The sequence below is a fragment of the Lissotriton vulgaris genome, chromosome 1_1 (genome assembly GCF_964263255.1).
Source record: "Lissotriton vulgaris chromosome 1_1, aLisVul1.2, whole genome shotgun sequence".
Classification (NCBI taxonomy): domain Eukaryota; kingdom Metazoa; phylum Chordata; class Amphibia; order Caudata; family Salamandridae; genus Lissotriton; species Lissotriton vulgaris.
The window spans coordinates 1,131,736,320-1,131,759,763 of NC_141685.1; the positions used below are offsets into that span (position 1 = coordinate 1,131,736,320).

The 23,444-nt window shown below is 48.5% G+C and overlaps 1 protein-coding gene across 1 annotated transcript in view; it reads right to left on the reverse strand.

The window, feature by feature from the left end:
• Positions 1–571: 571 nt before the first annotated feature.
• Positions 572–23,444, reverse strand: part of TAMALIN (trafficking regulator and scaffold protein tamalin) — a 50,359-nt gene continuing 27,486 nt past the window's right edge. The window contains exons 4-8 of the mRNA XM_086963784.1: positions 18,400–18,502; positions 7,330–7,423; positions 6,079–6,145; positions 5,809–5,875; positions 572–4,774 (exon numbers count right to left, since the gene is read on the reverse strand). Coding sequence (XP_086819910.1) covers positions 4,317–4,774; positions 5,809–5,875; positions 6,079–6,145; positions 7,330–7,423; positions 18,400–18,502 — 789 coding nt within the window. The 3' untranslated portion in view covers positions 572–4,316. The remainder of the gene's footprint in view (positions 4,775–5,808; positions 5,876–6,078; positions 6,146–7,329; positions 7,424–18,399; positions 18,503–23,444) is intronic.

Here is a 23,444-nt window from a genome sequence, read left to right on the forward strand (position 1 = left end):
GGGGACGCCCCCTGACCCCCAATGTCTGCTGTTGATGCTCACCCTCACCTACAGTGATGGTTTCCTTACGATCCCTACCACTTCCTTGGGTTCCACGTAACTTTGATTACTGCTTCCTTAAGGATCCCCATGGCCACTTCGTACACCCACTGTACTAACTGTGTTCCTATTACAGCCATGGTTGTACCTTGAACCACCTCCAGAAAGTACCAACCATGATTGTACCTCAAAGTACCTCCCCTGCCAAAATGTCCGACACAGGCGCAGTAGACTGGTCCCTCTCAGAGTGCGTTGGGCAGCATGCCAGCACTGCCAATCGAAGCATCCATCAAATAATCTTTTAAAGGAGAATATTGCTTGCTAAACTGGCCTTGGGCCCACCCATACATTGCTGTATTACAACCCTAATGCTTTCCCTCCTCCGGTTCAACCTGGAAGCAGTAGGGCACATCACTGGCCAGGGCCACTCCGGGTTCCCCAAGCCCCCCCCCCCCCCCCCCCCCCCCCCCGGAGGCACAGGACTTTGGAGACTGGAGGAAAGTGAATCTGGATCACAAAGGGGTGGGGGGGGGGGGGGGTGGAGATCAAGGGAAGAGTTGAAGACATATTAGAATTAACCTGGGAGGTTTACAGAGCAAATAAAATCAACAAGACCAGAGGAACACGCAGAGCACAGAAAGAACATAGAAGAACAGAGCCAAGAGAGTAACCCACGAAAGGAGAGGTTTGAAAAATGAAAACTACAGTCAAATGTGACCAGTGGATATATTGATAAACAAATGCATAGTTATTTTTATCATAAATAAAAAGATCTCTCAATCCTATGCAGACATCTTCATTTAAAATTGTGAAAAAGAACCTGTTCATTACATTGAACTGTGGAAATGGTGCTACTTCTATACTGCATCTTTAGATTCTTTTTGTGTACAGCTACTAGAAAAAGAGCATCAACACGTTTTGGCCTACATGGGCAAATATGAGACTAAACACCTTCACTAGGACAAATTAGAAGAAATCGAAATGCACAGCAATGAGGGTGGCGGACATTCATCTATAAGAGGGGTACAGTAATCAGCCAACATTCACTGCAGCAGGGTACAGACAAATTAAATAGCTTGACTTTGAGAAATTGATGCAAAACAATCTAATAAGGACATTTTAGAATAACTTGCCCTAGAATGGTTCCAACTCGCATTTTGTTTAGAAGCATAGAATTGTTTTTTTTGGTTTTTTTTAAACTATCGTTTTACTCTCTGCTTCAGACCTCTTTAATTTAGTGCAAGCTGAAAGCGAAAAGGAATCCCATTTAAAGGAGCGTCCAATTTTTAGCAATCTATCCCTTGCAATGTAGGATAATAAAGAATAGGACAAACAAATTACGGGCTTCGCCATCAAGTGATAACGACAGCAGAGCCGAAGATGTATGTGTAGGACTGAGACAGCTTTCAAACATTTACGTACAAATATATACTTTCATTTGTTAATCCATCAACTGGTTTGTTTTGTTTATTATTTTAAGAAAAGTTTTATCTTGTCCTTCTGTGGGTGAAGTTCATGAGTTTTTGTTTCCCCCTCTTTCTTTGCTGTTAAAACCTTTGGCACATGTGTTGCAATAGAAGTAACCTGCAAACTCTCATCCTGGCACAGTGGCCAGCTCCCTATATTGAAGTTCTTCCTAGGCTTACATGGATGTGCCCTGTTCCAACTCATGCCCCAGCTCAAGTGCTCTAGTCCAACCTCACTTACTTAAGTGCTGTATCAAACAGACCCTTGCACAGGAGCCAGAGTGCAGCTCCAAGCCCATGAGCAGTCTTGTCAACGTTCCCTTCCAAACTCACTTCCAGACACCAGTGCTGGTGCGAGTGACAAAACCATATTCCAAGCTTGCATGCTGGTACACAAATCCCATTCAAAACCAAAACACGGCCACGGATACCCAAGTTGCATCACAAACCCATAACTTTACTCAGGTGTCCCAGATTCACCCCAAACTCAATTGTGTGTGTGGGTGCCCAAGACCCATTCCAAACACATTCCCTGCCACAATGCCCCAAACTCAGCCGGAATAAATAAGGCCCACAAAGGCAGATGATGGGAAATGCCAAGCTGTAGGGGACTCGAACATGGAGGCACTGCAGAGACCTCTAGGTGGGAGGCTGACCTTTCCAGGTGGTGAATATAGTCCACACGTCTGCTGGAACACAAGCTCTGCAGGCAGGAGTGCCTGGCCCGCTTCTGAAACAGTCCCACGGAATCTACGGAGTCTAGCTTGATCAAACGAGGGGGAAAGTGTCTAGAACGGACCTTCCCAATCCAGCCTGAAAGCCCAAGGCATAGGCCATTTCACCCTGCTTCTCCCTCGGGGTCGGGGGTGCCTGCACGTGACTCAGGCCTCTACCAGACAAACCAGACCACTGTGAACGGGTGTCAGCATTCTAGGATTTGCCTGCACGCTGCCCAGCACTGCTCTCGGTGGCCGGAAAGGGGCGAGCCCAGCTTGGAACCAGTCACACATTCCTACAAGAGAAGAGGAAACGTTGAACTTCGAGCCTGAGCTTGGGGACGGTGGCTCTTTCCGGGCCCGAAGACAAGCAGACATGCCATGCAACGGGACTTTCAGCTGTGCTGGTGGCAGTGGCCGCGGGGTATGCGCACTCGCTGGGCGTGGGGGCACCTGTTGGCCAAGACGCGTGCTGCAGGGGGCATCTGTCATTCTTGGAACGTGCTGGTATTTAGGGGCCCGTGTTGCTGTTGTGCAAAGGATGAGGCGCGCAGTGGAACAGCCCACCCCACGCCCTGATATCCCCCAAGTGCCGTGGTATTCTAGAACTGCCCAGCTGCTCAGGGCTCCCACACCAGGCCCGGTCGGGCACACGTGCCAAGCGACGGCTGCCATGCAGCGTAACCTATTGACTAGGGGGCTCAACTTCTCACCGAGCACCCCGTCATAGCTGCCTCCCGCCAACTGGCTATGCCGTGCCACACCTTCAAGCAGTCCTGGGTTTTAACAACCACTTGGCATGTTGGAAATTGTCGTTTGCCATTTTCCAGGACAGCAGTGGATGTTTAATTTACATTTTATTTTTTAAAAACAGCATTAACTGAAGCCGACACCGGAAGCTCTTCACGTGTCGAGGCCACCACCCTCTGTTGCTCCGGACATCTGCCGGCCCGGTGTACCCCCGCCACCCCCGGGGCTGCCTAACCACAATGAGTTCTTGGCTCCATCTGCAGCACAGACGCCGCTGGAAGGAGTGAAAGGTTTGGGATTCTCGTCAGCTCGCCTGGAAAGCCCTCAACGCCCCCTCAGACCCTCGCCGGCCTTCAAAGGGAGATGTGCTTCCAATTAAATAATGAAAAGCAGGCTCAGAGCGTGACACTGCACGAAGGGAATGAACGGCGGGGGCGTCGGGCGAGCACACTTGCACAACCGAGCACACTTCCTTCCGCTTTCCGCCCTCTGTGACAGCGAGAACTGACCACCACCCACCCGGAGAGGCATACATGACAAAACAGAAGAACACAAGCAAATATCGCGAGAAACACTCTTACGTACAAAAATAATAAATAAAAATAACTTAATCTGGCCAGGCCCGTATACACGGCTGATCTATTACAGAAAAGTTTCTTGTCGCAGGGAGATGGGCCTCCACCAATCCCCTGCCAGAGCCACAAGTCTTCCAGGGTTCGCCGCCAGCCGTGTCCTTCCTCTCTGTTCATGGTGCTCTGCGCCTCAGGGATCCAGCTGAGCTTATGGCACAAGTGGAGCAAACCATACGAAAAGCGTGTGTAGACCCTACCAGTGCTCGTCTGCTTCGGGCTCAGCCCTGTAGGACCTTGAGAACTTTACCAGTCAAGCCTTCCAAGGGTCCTCTTGGACCGCACAAACCCTACAGTGCGAAATCTGAACAAAGGACCCGAAGCCACCCTTCCTCCCCTCCTTGGGTTGGAACTTTTAGCCCAGAAAGGAAGAGAAGGATGGAAACGTTCCACCCCCCCTTTGGTCTCAGTACATAAAGCTCTGTGGGTTGGTCCATTGTTAGGTCAACAAACAAGGATGTATATCTCCTAGTCTGTACCCCTTACATAGGCGCTCCTCGGTTGACTATGTGCTCAATCCAAAAACCAGGAGTCCATAAACAAGACACGTTCCCAAGGCCCATAGGAGGATCTCCAATGTTAGGGATTTGGCTCATTCCAAAGAATATGACAGAAATATGAGCTTCTCCAATCCGTAGGCTTTGTGTGAGCGGCGTATCTCACTTCAGGTTCGGATACAACCCCCAACGAAGGTTCGCAGTGTTCAAAACACCACCCTACAAGTGGCTTTCCTCCTCTTCCAGAGATCTGTTGAGTCCAGGGATAAATTTCAGGAGCCTTTTGCGAAAACTTTTGTGCTTGGATTTTCTGGGTGGAGCCACATAGCTGCTCTGCTCTCGCGGCTTATCCCAGCTGCGTGTGGGCCCCCCATTGGTAGCACACTTCATGCTGGAGCTGCGGATTAGCGTGGGCCGGTTCAGGTGGTTGTTACTGCTGTTAGCCTTGCAGTGGAGAGCAGGGACCTCCTCCAGGGAGTCGACTGAGTCGAAGTAGCAAGTCTGGTACAAGGGGTCCTCCTCGCAGGCACTGCTGAGGCAGCTAGCGCTGCTGCACGTGCTCCCGGCAGAGAGGAAGTGCTTCAAGGACTCAGGGCCACCATAGATGCTCGTCCCATAGATGCAGGCGCGCACAGACTCCAGGGTCTCGTAGACACTCGGATCCTTGGCGACAATCCCTAGGAGAGAACACAAATGTTTATTTAGTATTTTAGTTTGACATACCAAAAGCAACGATCGAGAGGCCAGAGTGGCCATTGAGTACAACAGGCAGTCTACCAGAAAGGTACCTGAGATTTAGTAACAAGTTGTCAGAGAGAAAAGAGTTGAACTTCCACATGCTTGAAAAGGCTTCTCCTATAGCCCCACCATACCAATTCTCGAAATCTTTATACTAAGACCAATTTCATCTTCTCCACTGGTAGCACCAGCTACCCCAGCCTCTGCACAGAATGCCCTGTTCACCCCTTCATCTGCACATAACTCTTCCCTCTTCCCTCTTCTTAACTGAAGGCCCTCACTTCCAGTGCCAACAGTGGTAGCTACAACCTTCACTCCAACCGCTGCACAGCTCCAGTGTTACTATTTCACCGAATACAATAATAGAAAAAAACAAACAATAAATGGATAACTGCCACAAGGACACCTTATTCCAGGTCCAAGCATTCAGTTAGCAGATCAACACCTTCTGGGACGAGGAGTTTGTTTAGTTCACTCAAATTCACTGGGATATCCCATTTAAAATCATTGATTTTTGAGAGTAATGCCAATGTCTGAAAACAAGGTATTCTCGCGACATCTCTGGGACCCTTAACCACTTTAGCAGCTGCTGAGGAAGCCTTCAACTCCACCATCTGCTCAATGAGCGCCACTTTCCAGGAACAGCCCCGGCACATGAATCCCCAATTCCATCCCAGGCACATGAATGCCATTCTCTGCTGTACATGAACGTAAACCATCTCAAGCTCCTGCCCACAGCCGATTATTCCCGATAGATTAAGCCCGCCTACCCAATCACAAATTAGCAAATTTGCCCTCAACCACCCCTTGCCACAGGAAGCCTGCTACCAACAACCCTCGAATAGGAAGTATGGTAGCTGCCCTCAAGATGTAACCGTAGGCAAGAACCCAAGAACTCCCCCATCCATAGTGAAGTCTCGTCCTACTACACATAACTATAGTTCGGTCTCCTGCACAGGAGCCCCCTCCTTACCATGGACTAAGCGCTGCTCCTGGACCATCAAAGATTGGTATTCTCCCCATTTTTCGTAAAGAGTTTGCTAGAAAATAATAAGAATACATCATTAAACACAATACACCAAAATCAGGACAAGTTCTTCAATGGCATGCCTTCCCTTTCACTAGAGCAGCCTCCCCCATAATCCCAGTACAATATGGAACAGAGAGACACTTCGACACAAGACGCTCTGGCCCCGCAAACCAAACGCTAGATGCTACGTGCCCAGATTGGTCTGTCTCCTACCTTCAGATACTGCAGCCGAGCTTCCAGCTCCGTCCGTCGTATTTCTGTGCCGTACAAGGTCTCCAACCTGCAAGATGAATAACACGGCAAGCATTTTAATTCTGTGGGGAATATTCTCACCACACAGCAAGCATCTTTACACATAAGCGTCAAAGATTTGTGTGCATTGGGTCTCTAGTTGCAGAGTTCCAGCATGCACACAAGGTCAATGACAAATGTACACCCCTACCAAGAAATCAACTACAAGAGGCGCTGCAATGGACTTTCAATGCACAACAGATCGATATCTCAGAACATGAAGTCTAAATGACTGCCCTCATTTGCAGTTTTGAACCAGCAGACCAAAGAGGGCAGGTTGTCAAAAAGTTGTCTAGATACAATCAAAAAGATTTAATCTTGTGAAAATGGCCAACTATTGCAGCTTCATGCAGGACTAACACAAGAACAAGTTTAGCCCATAGACATCTCAGTTCACATACCAAGGCATAGGGATCGGCCTTCCCTGGTGAGCACTTAATAAAATACTCCAAACACTGCCAGAGCTTGGGGATGGTGCCAGAGGCAACAAGACATAGCAGAGAGAAGGTAGAGGGCTGCTGGGTGACCGCTTAATAGAATGCAGCTCTAAAGCAGATGGGACAGCTGAGTGAAAATGCAACGGGTCAAGTAAAGGAACACAGATCCTTTTTGAGGGCTGGCCTCTTCAGATTCATCTGGACCGGGTTACAATAGGAAGAAAAGAGCTGGCATCAATCCACCACCCTAAATATACCCTAGTTTACTTTAGCACTGAATGGTCAAGGAATTAATTGAGATCATTGTAAACTAGCAAGAACTGCAGGCCTTGCTGTTCAAGACGTACAAAATATTGCCCACCCCTTTCCCAAACGATATGCCTTGGATAGTGACAGAACCCAACAGCCAGCAATTACTAGTTTACCGGCCATCCTTAGCCAAGGGCGCCTCTTGAGGTCAAGCATGTCCTGTAACCCTGTGACGTACTCCAGGGCCCCCATTCAATAACTGATCAGGCTGAGGAGACATGACTGGAGAGTGACTGTTCACTGAGTAGCTTAAGCCTGTGAGCCTTTACTCTGCTTGCTCCGAGACAGCCATTAAGGAAGTGCATCTGGCCCACTAGCCGTGGCCTGAGGACTACAGTCATTAAACAAGGAGAAAAGACCTGCAAGCCGTAACCTGAAAACTCCAGGACGGTTTTAACATGAAACTCAAGGGCGGTTTTAGCTTTACCTGATGACGTTTCCAGATGCCTTTATGATATCCACAATGTCTCGATGTCGCACGCCTTCCACATTGATACCATTCACACCAGTGATGGTGTCTCCTGAAAAGAGGAATAGTCTGATCAACACAAATGTACTAACACAGGGGTCCAACTACATCAATGTCCCTTCAGCAGAGTAAGGTAACAGGAGGTGCAGTCCATGACTGACAGGATATCCACAGGTGAAAAATAGGTGTAGCAAATCCAAAAAGATGGCCAGACTGGCCAGGATTATCCACCGATGGCAGAGAAGGGCTGGAAAGAAAGGAAAACATGGGCGCCAGTCCTCAGGAGGGTTGGGTGAGAGCTCCCCTTACCGCGTGTGAGGATTGAAGAGCACCTACCACAGAAGGATGGGACAACAATAGAACAAGTGGTTCTGAGAACACAGTGTTAGGCCCCAAGTGAACAGAGACGGTCAGGCAGTATAAGTTGGTAACACATTTAAAGGGGGGGGGGGGAGGTCGGATTTACCCAATACAATAGTGGATAGCCGAGCTGTGGGCATGGGGAGGAGAGGGTACTAGGGAGGACTGGGGAGAGAAGTCAGAGGGCCCAAAGTATAAAGAACACAAGCCTGAGCGGACACTGGACAGGGTTGAGAACTTGAAGGCGGGGGATGGGTGTTGTGGGAGTGGAAGGTTTAAGAGGACAGAAGGGCGCTGGGAAGACTGGGTCACTCCCTCAAGGAGGAGCCAAATGGCTAGTTGAGGTCTATAAGAAAGTAGGTAGGCCCCACGAAGACAGGGAATGAGGACAGGATACCTGTCCCACACTGACCCAAGTCTTGCCCGGCAAAGGACTGTGTGCTTGATAATGTGGACTGAAGGTGAAAAAAGGAAACCAATTTAAAGCAAAAGTGAAAAAAGAAAATTCAATGATAAATCTATTTCTTTAAAAGAAAAAAATAATGCAGATAGAATTTGTTTTAGGTTTAAATGGTCTAATTAAATTAAGTAAGCTAACAAGCCAACATTTTAGGCAAGCTGGTAGATTTAAATAAGCAAGAGAATTATTCTGAGCGTACAGACGACAGTGGTTTGTGGTATGACGCACAAGTTTGCATTTGATGAGCGTGAACAACAAATGGATGCAGATGGGGAGAGGTTTATGGCCATGAGATGGAACAGAGGCAGCCAAGCCTGTTTGGGGTTACAAAATATCTCCACTTTCTACATGAACTTGAGTGAAAACTCGTTAGAGGCCTGTGGGACAGTGAGAAATGCTTATTTACATTGTTTTTTCTTGCAAACAACTGTGGGGCATTTTTCTACTTTTGGGATAAGACTCAATGTAAAATGGTCTTGCTTCACTTGTAACTACAGGCTTTTTAACCTCCACGAAGGAATGAAGGCAGTCGCCGACTGGATGAAGACCAGCCGTCTGAAGCTGAATTCGGACAAGACGGAGGTCCTCATCCTCGGTGGCAGACGGCATTGGGGGCAGCCCCGACACCCACCGACCACGCACGCAAACTGGGAATCATCCTCAACTCCACGCTCTTAATGACCGAGCAAGTCAACGCAGTCTCCTCCTGCTTCAACACCCTCCGAAAGCTCCGCAAGATCTACAGATGGATCCCGACAAATACTAGAAAGACAGTCACCCAGGCCCTCGTCAGCAGCAGACTCTACTACGAAAACACCCTCTACGCGGGAGCCCCGACCAAGCTCAAACGACTACAACGCATCCAAAACGCCTCGGCACGACTGATCCTCGACGTACCACGCCACGGCCACATCACCCCCCACCTGAGAAACCTGCACTGGCTCCTAGTCAACAAGAGGATATCCTTCAAGCTCCTCACCCACGCACACAAGGCACTCCACAAGACCAGCAAAGCCTACCTCAACAGACGGCTCTCCTTCTACATCCCCAACCGCCAGCTACGCTCCGCCGACCTCTCACTCGCCACCGTCCCGCGCATCCCAAGAACAACCACAGGAGGGAGATCCTTCTCCCACCTCGCCGCCAAGACATGAACACCCTCCCACTGAGCCTACGTCAGACCAAAGACCTACTGACCTTCAGGAGGATACTCAAGACCTGGCTGTTCGATCAGTAGCACCCCCCCCTCCCCCCCTCCCCCCCAGCGCCTTGAGACCCTCACGGGTATGTAGTGCACTTTACAAATGATTGATTGATTTCCTGCATCAAGTCTGTCATAATTTAGAATTGCCCTTTTCTCTACGCGTTGGTAAAACTGTGAAATAAAATTAAAAAAAATACTCCCATCTCTACAGGTCACGTTGGTTCAGTGGTTTTAACCATGCCCCCTCCCACATTTCCCTCTTTTACATGCATAAAACAATAAAATACACCAATATTTTTCGAACCTACAGTATTGCATCTCACTTTTTCATTTCCAAAAATGGCATTTTTGAATATATTCTTATTCCTAATATAATTTTTCTGTTCGCACTTTGGCTGTCAACTTTTTTATGTAGACCACAAAATATTAAGGATTAAGAATAAGAGCACATCAACTGAAGGGGCATCAGTCCTTTACTGGTACCTACGAACCCATATTCGGGTAGTGGTACACCTGAACGGTAATGATGTATTTCCCAATAATCTACCTGCATCTTAAACTTCAATGTGTATGTCACAACAGGCACAGTCACCAGCCCCTTCTGCTTTGACAAATAGGGTTAAAAATTCTACGATTTGTTTTTAAGCTGGTGAGAATGGGTATCATGTTGGAAGTCTGGTACTAGTTCGACCTGTTTCTAGATCAGCTCATTGCTTTCTAGGGTTTTGATTGCTGCTTAACACGCAGGCACTCGAACTGGAGGCTCCTTTTCAGTAATGATTGTGGTAAACACTCATTTTTCGATCTCATCTACCGATAGTTTTAGCAGTCTGTGGACAAAAGTCCTTTTAAGTACAGTACAATACTTGGTACAGTTGGCCTTGAGTTAGCACATTGCTTATCATTGGTTAGCTTTCTAGTCAATCTCATTTCCTTGCTTCTTATTCAATGGCTTTCCTTCATTTTCTTGGATTTGCCCCTTCTCAAATGCTGTTTTACACTGTTCCTGATGGATGAGTTGTATCCTTCCATTGCTTACAATTTGGAAACAACTTTTTTTTCTTAGCAGTTAGAGTGTATTTTTTTCTCTTTTCTTGTTGGCTTCTTTTATTTTACATCTCTCCCTCCCCCTTGTACATGTTGCTCTCCTCCACTACTTTCTCTACCCTGCTACCCCTTCCCACTCTTTAGTTTCTTTTCATTACCCACACCAGTTCTTCCATTGCTCTACCATCCCTTCCTGCTTGTCTGCTGCTGATTAACCCACAACTCGTTCCTTTGTTACTCAGTCACACCTCTCTGCTCATCCTTTGTTTTTCTTCGCCTCCTCGTGCTTCACACCATTGCCACCTACATTTTAAATGTCTTCCTATTGAAAAAATATATATTTTCTGCAAGGTTTCAGCAGCTGCACATTGCTACCAGGCTCTGTGGCTATCTTGGAACAGTAAATTAAACTTAACAAAAACAAAAAAGCCAAAAGTTGCTACTGGTGCGATTTGAAGTGTATAAGGGGGGGTTTGGGGGGGCAGCCGAGCACCGCGAGGTCTGCCCCCGGGCAGATTGGAAGGGGGGTGGGGCGCCAGACGGGTGCAGCCATTTTGTGGCTTTGTGCTACTTTGGGACTAGCCTAAATGTGGCCCACTTTTTCAACATCATGAAAGAACTCTCCAACCCCAGCTCCAACGCCAACGACATTCCACCATCACAAGACCTGTGCAACTCACTGGCCACCTTCTTTCACCACAAGATCACAGACATCCACAACAGCTTCAACACCGCCACCCCCACACCCTCCGCCGAGACCATCACCCCTGCAACCACCGCCCGCACCAGCCGCCTGACCACCGGGTCCAACGTCATTAACAAAGACACCATCAAGACCATGAACTCCATCCACTCCGGTTCCCCATCTGACCCATGCCCTCACCACGTTTTCAACAAAGCCAGCACAACCATCGCACCCCATCTCTGGAAAACAATCAACCTCTCCTTCGAGACAGCAACCTTCCCAGAAAGCTGTAAGCACGCCGAGATCAACACCCTACTGAAGAAACCCAAGGCGGACCCAAACGACCTCAAGAACTTCCGGCCCATCTCCCTGCTCCCTGCTCCCTTTCCCGGCGAAAGTCACGGAGAAGATAGTCAACAGACAGCTAATCCGGTACCTCGAAGAAAACAACATCCTGGACCCATACCAGTCCGGCTTCCGCAGCAACCACAGCACCGAGACCACACTCATCGCCGCCACCAATGACATCAGGATCCTGATGGACAAAAGAGAAACAGCCGCCCTCATCCTTCTGGACCTATCAGCAGCCCTCGATACGGTCTGCCACCACACCCTAACAGCACGCCTCCACGACGCCGGAATCGAAGAGAAGGCCCTGGCCGGACTGCATCCTTCCTCTCCGGCAGAACCCAGAGCGTCCGCCTCCCACCCTTCCGCTCCAAGACCACCGAGATCATCTGCGGCGTTCTACAGGGATCATCCCTCAGCCCAACACTGTTCAATATCTACATGGCACCACTCGCCCATGTCGCACGACAACACAGCCTCAACATCATCTCCTACGCCGACAACACCCAGCTGATCATATCCCTCACCGAAGACCCCCACACCGCCAAAGCCAACCTCCACAGATGAATGAAGGCCGTCGCCGAATGGATGAAAGACAGCAGGCTGAAGCTGAATTCAGACAAGACGGAGGTCCTCATCCTCGGCCTCAGCCTGGGACGACTCCTGGTGGCTGGGATCAGCCCCAGAACCCACCGACCACTCATGCAACCTAGGGGTCATCCTCGACTCCGCCCTCTCCATGACCAAGCAGGTCAACGCCGTCTCCGCTTCCACACCCTCCGAATGCTCCGTAGGATTTTCAAATGGATCCCCTCCGACACGAGGAAGACCGCCACTCAGGCCCTCGTCACCAGCAGATTGGACTACAGGAACGCCCTCTACGCAGGAACAACAACCAAGCTCCTGAGACGGCTGTAACGCATCCAGAACGCCTCGGCACGACTGATCCTAGACGTCCCCCGACACAGCCACATCACACCCCAGCCGAGAGGCCTGCACTGGCTCCCCGTCAACAACAGGATCACCTTCAAACTCCTCACCACGCACACAAAGTCCTACACAACGCCGGACGAGCATACCTCAATGACCGACTCTGCTTCTACACCCCCCACCCGCAGCCCCCGCTCTGCCAACCTTGCCCTCGCCACAGTTCCACGCATCCGGAAAACCACCGGCGGCGGCGGCAGATCCTTCTCCTACCTCGCCGCCAAGACATGGAACACTCTCCCTACCAGCCTACGACAGACCCAGGACCTTCTGTCCTTCAGAAGACTTCTCAAGACCAGGCTTTTCGATCAGTAGCAGCCCCCCCTCCTCCCCTCCAGCGCCTTGAGAGCCTCACGGGTAGGTAGTGCGCTTTACAAATGTAATGATTGATTAATTGATTGATGAGGGCCATGAGGAAGGATTGGAGGAGATTAAGAGGCAGTGGTCAGGGTGCACGGTGGTCTGGACAGAGTTTGTCCTGCGTCGGGTGTATAGGGGCGCAGTGAACCCTGGCACAGTGGATAAGGCCAGGAGGAAGGTGAATGTTGAGATGGTAAGATTTTGTCGCCATTTATTTTCTAGAATCAGGCATAAGGACATTCATTATGATGCGCCGGAATTGTTCAGGGGCGACAGGGTGCATCTTTCACGAATTGGTATGGATCTCTACTTGCTGGAGCTGCGGGAAGTGTTGGCCAGGCTGCTGGGAGTGCGCAGGGACTGAGCAGGACATACTGGGGACCTGGTGGGGGTTAGGTTAGATAGGAGGCCTGGAGGGGGGGGGGCTAGGAGTTAGGGCTAGAGGGCAGGGGAGCAGAAAAGGGGAGGCGGTGGCGTATCCGCCTACCCTCCCACCTTTTCCTGGGTGGCGGGTGGTTTTTGAGTTGGCCAAGTTTGGCTGGAGTTTGTTAGTTTATGGTTAAGTTTGGGGACTTTGTGAACAGGAGCAGGGAAAGGTGAATCCGGTTGGGAGTTTACATTAGAGGTTCATTAGTTACAGTTGCAGGAAGGCAGGTAGGATTGTAGGTCATGGGAGGGTAGGAGTTTTAAATGCTATGTTATAAGATTGTGTAATATTTATTGTTATTGAAATTTATGCATTGCATGTTGGGGGTTTTATGATGTGGGGATCGTAGGGGTGGGAGGAGGAAAGACAAGGGGTCAGGTAAATTTATGTTTAGAGAGGTTTTAGTTTTGTAAGGCAAAGTACCAGTGTTAATAAAATTGTGATAAGCACCTGTTTCAATAAAGCGGCCTTTTACACACACAAATGGTTGTCAGTGTGGCTTGCCCCCTCTTCCCTCCCAAATGCGTTTTGCGTCGCGTGTGCATGTAATGGTGGCCATCTTGGAACACTTTTTCAAAAAACCTATTTCAAAATGGCCACTCGTGTGCATGAATCGTGATGCACTTGCACACAGATAAAAACCTTCCAAGAGGTGATGCATTCACATACAATGTGCCATTAGCCATATATTTTTTTGGGGTTGGGGGTTCTATTTTTTGCTATGCTTTACAAGCAAACATTTACAAGACAATAACCGAGTCCTCGCATTTTAAAGCGAGGCCTATTGAATTTATCAGTGCTTGCTCACAATTGACGTAGTTCTTGGTCTGTATGCTAGGCTCGAACTCGATAGGGATTCGTTTTGGCAAAGGTGAGGTGTCAGCTATTCAAACTGACAATTTACACTGGCGCTGCCTTCAACACACTAAACTATCTCACGGGTGTTGGAATATACTTTTTTCCGTCCGAGTCTTTTCGCTGTGTTTGGAACCCTTGATTTGGAAGTTTCTTACAGGTCTCTGCAGCAAGCAGCCACTTCATTTAAGCAGGTGGTTCCCGGTGCTCGGCACCAGCACTTAATTGCCAACACCGGAGCTTGTGACAGTCTGCCACAAGGTGGTGATGTCTGGCTAAGTTGGAGATGACCACAACCGGTAATTCATAATTAAACGAGTATTACCTGCCACCAACGCCATTCTTATAGCTCTGGGGGCCTGAAATAGAAAGAACTGTCACACTTGCAGTACTGTGTTCTACTGTCATTGGCAGCACTGGCAGGGACAAGTTGTGGTGCAAGCTTTCCTGGCCAGAGTCCAGCACTTTTTTTTTTTTTTTTTTACAAATTAAGCACCTTTTGTCACTGTGCTTGAAGTGCAGTACCACAGTAGTATGCAACCTTCGCCGAGCATCCGAAGCCGAGATCTTTGCAGCTGGCAGTTACTCATTGAACTGCGTCTGAACCCCGAAAACTGCTGTTTGTTTACTCTACCTGTGCATCATGCACATGATACACCCAGGGAGTTGCTTGGGCGGATGAACGCCAGCGTGGTCCTCTACAGCAGGCTCTGTGCCCTAAGGGAGCAGAGTGGCCCCATGAGGGTTTATGCACAGGACACACGTGGCTGCCCCCCTTTTACAGCCTCTGTTCTGTCGAGAAGCACATGTTTTCTTTCCCCGCTGAGAGGAGTCCGGGCCACTTCCCAGCAAGTACAATAAACGCGCAGTGTCATTTCCTGACTGGAAGACAGCGGCTCCAAAGAGGGGGCGAGTACACGAGGGGCAGCCACGCCCAAAAGAAGAAGCCATTACACCACCCCCTCCCCTGTGCGTGTTCCCCCTCACATCCGCGCTGGCTCTGGGCCCCTGTATGAGGGGAACTTCGAGTTTGGTGTCACGGTCTGCACTTCTCGCGGGCACCGAAGCAATGCCAGCACTTCTCAGCAGACGAATTGTGTTATAAAGGAGAGAGTGCTGGCACTCGTCAGCAGTGCGGCCTGGGACTTCACAGGGAGGTGCAATACTAGCACTTACAGGCAGGCCCCCTGGAATGATGTGATATTACCGCATTTGCCACACAACCCATTCATTATCTGCTGCATAATCTGCGCACCTTAACCACATAAAAAAAGTGTTTCCATCTTGAAAGGACCAAAAGTTAACTAAAAGCAGGTCCTGCCAATGCAGTGGCAAGCCCTTGGCAACGGTTGGCTGGGCACCATGGTGTTGTTTGTTGCTGTATTTTGGTGTTAAACTGGTACTAATGGACGGTGATGGATTAAACCCAGATCTTTTGACTGGGTGTGAGTGTTTGATTGATTCAGATGCTCCGTCCATCACCACCCCCTTTTGTACCACTAATGGGGTAAACCTTTGCCCAGGAGGTGTTAACATGTGAGGAGAAAATAATGAAGTAATACCATCATAAAATGTGCCGCATTAAGCCGAATAATTGGCATTTTGTTGCCACATAATTTAGTTAACCCTGCTGCATAATTTGGTCCTCCCCTGCTGCATAGTTCCAGTGGCCCTGGTTGTAGGCAAAGCCACTGCAGAGGGCTGTATCACCACTTCTCCACAGAGCAGGCATATTAGGAAAGTCCTGGACTGCTCAGCCAGACAAGCACACATTTAGTCAAATGCAAAGTGCAAACACTTCTCAGAAAGGATGCTGAACGTCCAATGTGGCAGCAGCAGAACGCCAGCTATACATTGAATCAAATCGTACCAGCACCTTTCAGCATGTCAGCTATGACTTATCAAACCGTACCAATAACCCAGAGGGCTGCTATGCATTTAGTGGACTTTGGACTGGGTTGTGTCAGTGCTTATTATGGGTTTAAAGAAAGTGACTGCAGCGGTACAATGTATTCCTTGATTCTATCTTATCCCTCTTTCTTCCACCACCTACACTGCCCGTCTCTATCTCGCAGGTTCTGTTTCACTGGCATTTTTTTGCCCTTTTACTGTCTTTCTCCCTCTTGCCAAGGGTCAAAGTCTAATAACGGAAAAGAAGTCCCAGCTCCCAAAAATGAGTGCTAGCCAGCAGCACAAGTTAATCCCTAGCTAATATACTAGAGCAGTACCAGCACTTCTCCACAGGGCAACTATGTATGTAATGTGATAAGACCAGCACTTCTCAGAAGGGTAGGTATACGTAATGGGTCAGTACCAGCATGTAAGCAATGATAACTACGAAAGAGTCAACATTTCTTAGCATGCAAGCTGAACACACACAGGACAGCAGCAGCACTTCTCAGCAGGGACGGTATGCTGGGGCAGTGCAAGCACTCAAGAAGAACCGAGGCCGCCCAAGTTCTGATGACCAGAGTGACGAAGACACTCCACGAGAGCAGTCGCTGTTCGAGGAAGCTCCTACCCACAGCACGGAAAGGTGGAGTCTGTCCAGCAGAGTCACTGTTCAAGACTAGAGGTGGGCGGAATTTGCGTAGTTGCGCTACGCAAAGTTTTGCGAAACAGTAAAAAATCTCTGCAAACACGCAGAATTGCTTGTTCACAATGCTTTTTTTCCTGTTCGCGATCGCGGTTTGCGTGCTCGGGGAGAAACATCTTGCGAACATGCATTTTGAAAACGCGAACAAGCAAAACATTCTGCGAAGACGCGGAATGCAGAATTTTGGGCAATTTCGCGTTCTCCACGGAACGCGAAATTACCCAAATTCCGCGAGCAGAACGGAATTTACTCCCCAGGCTTAATCTAGACCCAGTATATGCACCGCCTACGGCGGGCAGTGCTGATCAAGCGCACAGCCTCGGAGGTAACGGGGGAATGCTGTGGAAAAACTGATAGATGCAGACGATGCGCCTTAACCATTAGCATAGTAGAGCTTTCGTAATCTGGTACTCCTGTACACGCTTCAGGGATCCATTGACCGGTCCTGTATGGTCGTATAGTTGTGCCTGCACAGTGTATATATTTGTAAAATGTGCAGTTTAGTAATGGTTTTTGCTGGTTAACATGCAAGTAAAAGGAGTTACATCCTGCTAGAGTGAGCTAGACAGATCTGTGGTGCATCAGGTGCTTGGATGTCTACGCTCTTAGCTGTTTTTGTTCAGCTAGGTTGCTCGTACTAAATAGCCCAACCTATGCAGATGGTTTCTAGACAGCATTGCTAGCGAGGTAAATTGCCATGAAGGTGGCCAGATGGTGTGGTATGTTTAGGCAAAGTTTATCTGACTGGTTTTAAGATGTCTGATGATGTGGCGTGAGTGGCGTGACGTGACGTGGCGTGACGGCAGTGCTTTGCCAAATATAGGCCTCACATGTTGTGTTGTGCCCATCAGTCTGTCAGAAGAGAGGGGACAAGGGTTCTCTACAGGGAAAGATTCAACCCCTACGGTACTTGTAGCATACAATAATGGATCAGCCTTTCTTGGGACTTGTAACCAATATGGCTTGCACAACATACTCAAGCTCACTGTTTATAAGTACCACCCCTCTCACAAGACACTGGTGCTGCTCTTTGAGACAGCCCTCAACTTAAAACAAGGTAGCACATTTCCCGGAACCATTCAAAAGCAATTTATTTATACATTCCTCATAAGGGTAGACCTACATCAAAACAAATGAGATATCACGACACAGACCTTATATACTCATACAACGGGGTGTCATCACAAAAATGAAGTGGTAATAGAACACCCTCATGCAGTTCAACAGCAACAAACCCAAGTGCACGTCTTATGCAGCAGCTTGCATTTCCCCTGGGGGGGGGAATTAATCTGCATCATATTTGACGTAACTCATACTAGAAGCCCTATAGAATAAGAAGATCCTTCAAGGACTGTGTAATGACATCTAAATGTGTTCTGATATTCATGTTTTGATCCGTATGTTCCTATAATGCGGATCAGTTATTGCAGATTACAAGTAGCGGAAGGTTCAATCTTTCCCTGTAGTACTGTGTTTGGATGCTCAGAGCCTTTTTCTTTAGGGTTATTTGGGCTCCACCTATTAATAGTGTACATCTACGCATGAGGGTGTCAGAGGCGTTGTCTTGAGTGCGCTGTGTGAAGCACAAAAATACCTCTAAATTACAGAAGGGGACGAAGTGTGGGTCAAAGATGAAAAGCTAGACTTTAACAACTTCCATTGTCTGTAAGCTTATAAGCATGCAAGGGCGCAAACTCACCCATTTTGAGTCCTGCGAGCTGAGCTGGGCTGGGCTCATGAACACGGCACACAAAGGTGAACATTTCCACAGTATTCTTGTCCTGATGGTGCAGGCCATACGTCTGAAACATAAGCCAAGAGACATCATACACTGTGAGGTCCATAGCCACTTCATACCACACACCACACGAACCAATGAGGGGAACAGTTACACACATGTGGAAACTGAGAGACTAATACATACCCACATTTGAAATATATGAATGATTGAATATTAGCCTTATAAAGCGCAAACTTTGCCCGAAGGCGTCAAGGCACTGAGGACAGGGACATCAAACGGAAGTATATGTAGAGCTCATACTGAGGGACTGGTAAAGAGCAAGGTCTTAAAACCGTGCAGAAAAGAGTGAGACACTTAACCAGAAATTGAGGAGGGAAGGGACACAAGTTAGGCCAGGGGTTGGAGGACACACTCTGAAACAGCCCAGAGCATGGAATACAATCCCCGAGTCCCCTCCATGTGCAGCTTTAGATTTATTCCGGTTACAAGTTAACACCATCAGTGCTGCAGCAATTCCCCCTCTGTGCTACTTCTGATTTATTCCCATTGTTCATGACTAGCCCAGCTCGTCATGAGCACACGACCAGTGAACAGCATGACGGGCTGAGCACGTCATGAGCATCGAAGGGGTTAAGACCTTTACAGCAAAGCAGCTTTTGGTAAAATATAGACTCTAAAATAGAGACTACCAAAATCTTGACTCCACAAAAATATCTCCAAACCAAAATGCTGTTCTGCACCTGCCACGCAATATACTAGTACTGAAGTTAGACTTGAAAATTGGTCCAGCACTTAAATCCGAGGGAAGGTAGTTTGGATGGATTTGGGATGTAAACAGGTTTTTTTTTTGTTTAAGGGGAACTATTTATGAGCGGTCTAAGCTATGGTAGTCTGTATTTTGAACTCTCGTTTTCTATTGTTGTATGGGAATAATGTATGCATTTTTCTCTGGAAATATTTTATCAGGCCTTTAGCAGCTTTTATGTAATGTAAATGTAATGTAAATAAATTTATTAAGCGCGGTTGCTGCCCGCGGGCGTCCAAGCGCTGAGTTAAGCAGAGATGAGACGGAGCAGAAGAGTTAGCACTCGGAGGATTTGGCAAACAGTAGCGTTTTCAGCTTTTTTCGGAACAAGAGCAGATCTGGGTTGGACCGAAGTGGAAGGGGGAGAGCATTCCAAAGCTTAGCAGTGTTCAAGGAGAATAGCCTACCCCCGGTCCTGGCTCTCTTTACTCTAGGAACAACTGCCAGGAAAGCCTCCGTGGACCGGAGGTTCCTGTTTGGGTGGTAGGGGATGACAAGATTGTCAAAGATTGCTGGGCCTGTCTTCCAAAAGGCCCGATGCGCAATGCATAGCGCCTTAAATGCCACTCTCTGCCTCACTGGCAGCCAGTGCAGACTTTTTAGTCCAGGTCTGGCTGACTGGGTTCGCGGAATCTGTAGCAGGGTACGTGTTGCGCAGTTTTGTACCACCTGCAGCTTCCGGAGGGTCATCTCGGGGGCCCCTACGTATAGAGCATTGTTTGAGTCCAGGCGGGACTGGATGAGGCCTTGTACTGCCACCTTTTTAGCTTCCAGAGGTAAAAGCGGGAGGACCTTCCTCAAGATTCTAAGCAGGCCGAAGCATGTGGCGGACAACTTGGTAGCCTGGGTGGAGAAAGAGAGCTTTTTGTCGAGCCACACTCCTAGGCTCTTTACATTTTCCTTAGGGGTGGGAGGAGCGCCCAGACCGCGGGGCCACAAGGAAGTAAAAGGTACTGGCGAAGCTGGACCTAGAAGCATGAGCTCTGTTTTTTCTCCGTTCAATTTGAGGGAGGAGTTGGTCATCCACTCCTTGACGTCCTCTAAGCATTTCAGCAGACCTCCCGGGGGTTGCCTGTTCTCATGGGCCAATGAAACCACTAGCTGAGTGTCGTCGGCGTACGACACAATTTTAATGCCGTACGGTTCGACGACCCCAGCCAGCGGTCTCATATATATATTAAATAGCGCAGGGCTCAAAGAGGAGCCCTGCGGTACTCCGCAGCTGAGTGGTTTGCTGGATGACACTGTGTCACCGTCGAAGATCTGAAAAGATCTTTGACAGGAAAGAATCAAACCACCTTAGTGCGTCACCTGATACTCCGATGTCATAGAGACGGTTCAGCAAGGTAGCATAGCTGACCGTATCGAAGGCAGCACTTAGATCAAGGAGGATCACTGCCACTGATCCTCCCTGATCCAGTACCCTTCGAGATTCTTCGGTGACCGCTAGTAAGGCGGTTTCAGTGCCATGCTTCGGTCTGAAGCCTGCCTGGGACGTGTGTAATAGAGAGTAATTCTCTAGGAACTGGACCAGCTGGGCATTTATATATTTCTCCAGCACCTTGCTTGCCCATGGGAGGAGTGAGATGGGGTGGTAACTGGAGTGATCGTCAGGGTCCAGATTGGGTTTTTTCAACAGCGCCCGCACCATGGCTTGCTTCCAAGCTATGGGGACTGTGCATGCGGATATGGACGCGTTTAGAAGCTCCAAGATTACAGGCATGGTGGATTGACATGCCTGCATCAGGACTTCCGGTGGAGCTGGGTCACGTGGTGAGCTCGACTTAACTTGGCGTGCCACTTTGCCAAGGGTGTCAAGGTCCAGACGAGGGAAGTGCTCAAGAGTTGGCTGGTCTGGGGAAAGAGGGGGTCGGGGGGGGAGGGGGGGAGGTCAGTCGCATCGGGGGTTGTGGCTACTGTTGGGAAAGTGGAGTAGATTTTCAAGACTTTATTGTAAAAGAATTCTGCAAGCTCATTGCATTGATCCTGAGTTTTGTTCGGGGGGGAGCAGTGTTGACACTAGTGCATTGCTTTATTATGTGGAAAATCTCCTTAGGCTTGGATTTGGCTTCCAAGATTTTATCAGAGTAAAAGGCTGCCTGGGCTGCCTTGACCCCTTCTCTGTAGGCTTTAATCGCCTCTTTGTAGGATACCTTTTTTTCCGGGAGAAAGTCTAATCGCCAGGCTCTCTCTCGTTGCCTGCAAAGGCGTTTTAGCTCTCTCAGAGCGTCGGAGAACCAGGGAGCTGATTTCTGCATTCTCTTTGAAGAGGATCTGCAAAGAGGGAGGATCGTATCTAACGAGTTCGTGATCCAGCTTACATAGTTTTCGTTTGACACATTGGGGTCTGGGCCGGGAGGTGGACGAGTGAAGTCCAGGTTGTGCGTCCATGATTCCAAGGGGAGTTTTGTCCAGTTCCTCCTGGTTGTGACTTGGGGGGATGGCTGGGGAGTTTTGTGAGTAATCCAGGTGAATGGAACCAAAAAATGGTCTGACCATGGGAGGGGGGTGGGTTGGTCAACAGTCAGGTCGGTGCAGTTGCTAAAAATTGGGTCGAGTAAATTACCCTTTTCATGGGTCGGGGCTGTGACCAGCTGGGACAGTTGAAGAGCTCCTAGGTCATCTAATAATTCCTTAGCGATGTGGTCTAAGGGGGAGTTAAAATGGAAATTGAGGTCCCCTAAGACCGTATGGTTGGCGGAAGACAAAATTCTTTTTGCTATAATCTCTGGGAGAGATCTATGGAAGAGTTTAGCTGGCTCAGGGGGGCGATAAATCAAAGTGCCGGAGAATGAACTGTTAGCATTAAACTCTATGCAAAATTCTACACTCTCGCACTCAGGGATAGTTTCCGCTGTAGTACGGCAACGATACTGGTCCTTTAGTATAATTGCCAGACCTCCGCCTCTCCCTTCCGGCCTGTCCAATCTAAAGATATTGTAACCAGCGGGTAAGGCTGAGACTATATCTGGCTCAGATTGAGCAGTGAGCCAGGTCTCCGTCAGGAAAATCGCATCTGGCTTGTGCTCCTCGAGCAGCATAGCAATTTGTGTGCTATGCTTCGGCAGTGATCGGCAGTTTAACGCATACATACAGTATTTCTGTGACAAGGCCTTATTTGAAGTTTATTTTCTATTTCTGCTGGGGAATACTTTATACATGGATCAAGTTCTTCTGGCAGTCTGCATTTTGGAGTCCATTTTAAAATATGGAGTGGGAACTCACAAACCACCCCTGACAACTAAAGTACACCTCATGGCCCACAATCTCTTGTATCCACGTCAGAGACGCCCACCACCCCAAACCATAGGCACCAGTTTAAAGGGGCTTGTGGGGATCAGGCCTTACCAACAATTTATAATAAGAGCCCAAGAACTGGGCCAGGACCATTCATCTTATCTACTGGCCAGAAATGATGTGGCCCATGTATTGCCGGGCACCTGTTTTCTTTTGAGACACGGTATGTAAGAGTTATCAGCATTTCCACTAGCACAGAGGTGGGATGCCAGAGGCAAGGCTGCAGCTCCAAGCAGTCTCATTTTCTCAGACTGTCTGCACCCAAACATTATAAGATTCAAGGCAGAACAAAACTGCCCATATTTAAATGCACCAGCAAACATAACCCCTGGTTTTAAAACGTAATTTCGACTCAGTCAACTCCGCAATAAGTGGAAAATATGCATGTAACTTACAATAGGTAAAATAATACAACCGTTCTCAAAGATTTCCATTTGGGAGAGTATCTACTTATTTTTTTCTATAGCGCTCAAAAAATCAGGTGGCCCGTTCAAGGCACCAACAGAAACGAAACATGATCATAAACCTCGGATATCCCTGCATGTGATCTGCACATAAAAATATGCCCTATACATCGTATATTTACTTGCATTTATAATACAATATTCTACATTTGTACCTCATCTCGGACTGTAAAGGGAGTGCTCAATGAGGTTGTGACAGTTCTTCCAATGATGAAATGACCTTGATGCACATTTCAAACACGAATTTTTTCACACATGTTTTTTTTCTGAAACTTGGTCCCGGCCTTCAGGGCTCAAAAGATTGGGTGTCCAGCACCGGTTGGCGCTACACACAATTGTTAAATACATCGCGTATTGATTGTACAGGACTCGGGGCGAGTTCTTTCACTCCCTGACTTTTCCACTGAGCGTCGTGCATTGGAGTCAGGCAGGTTGTG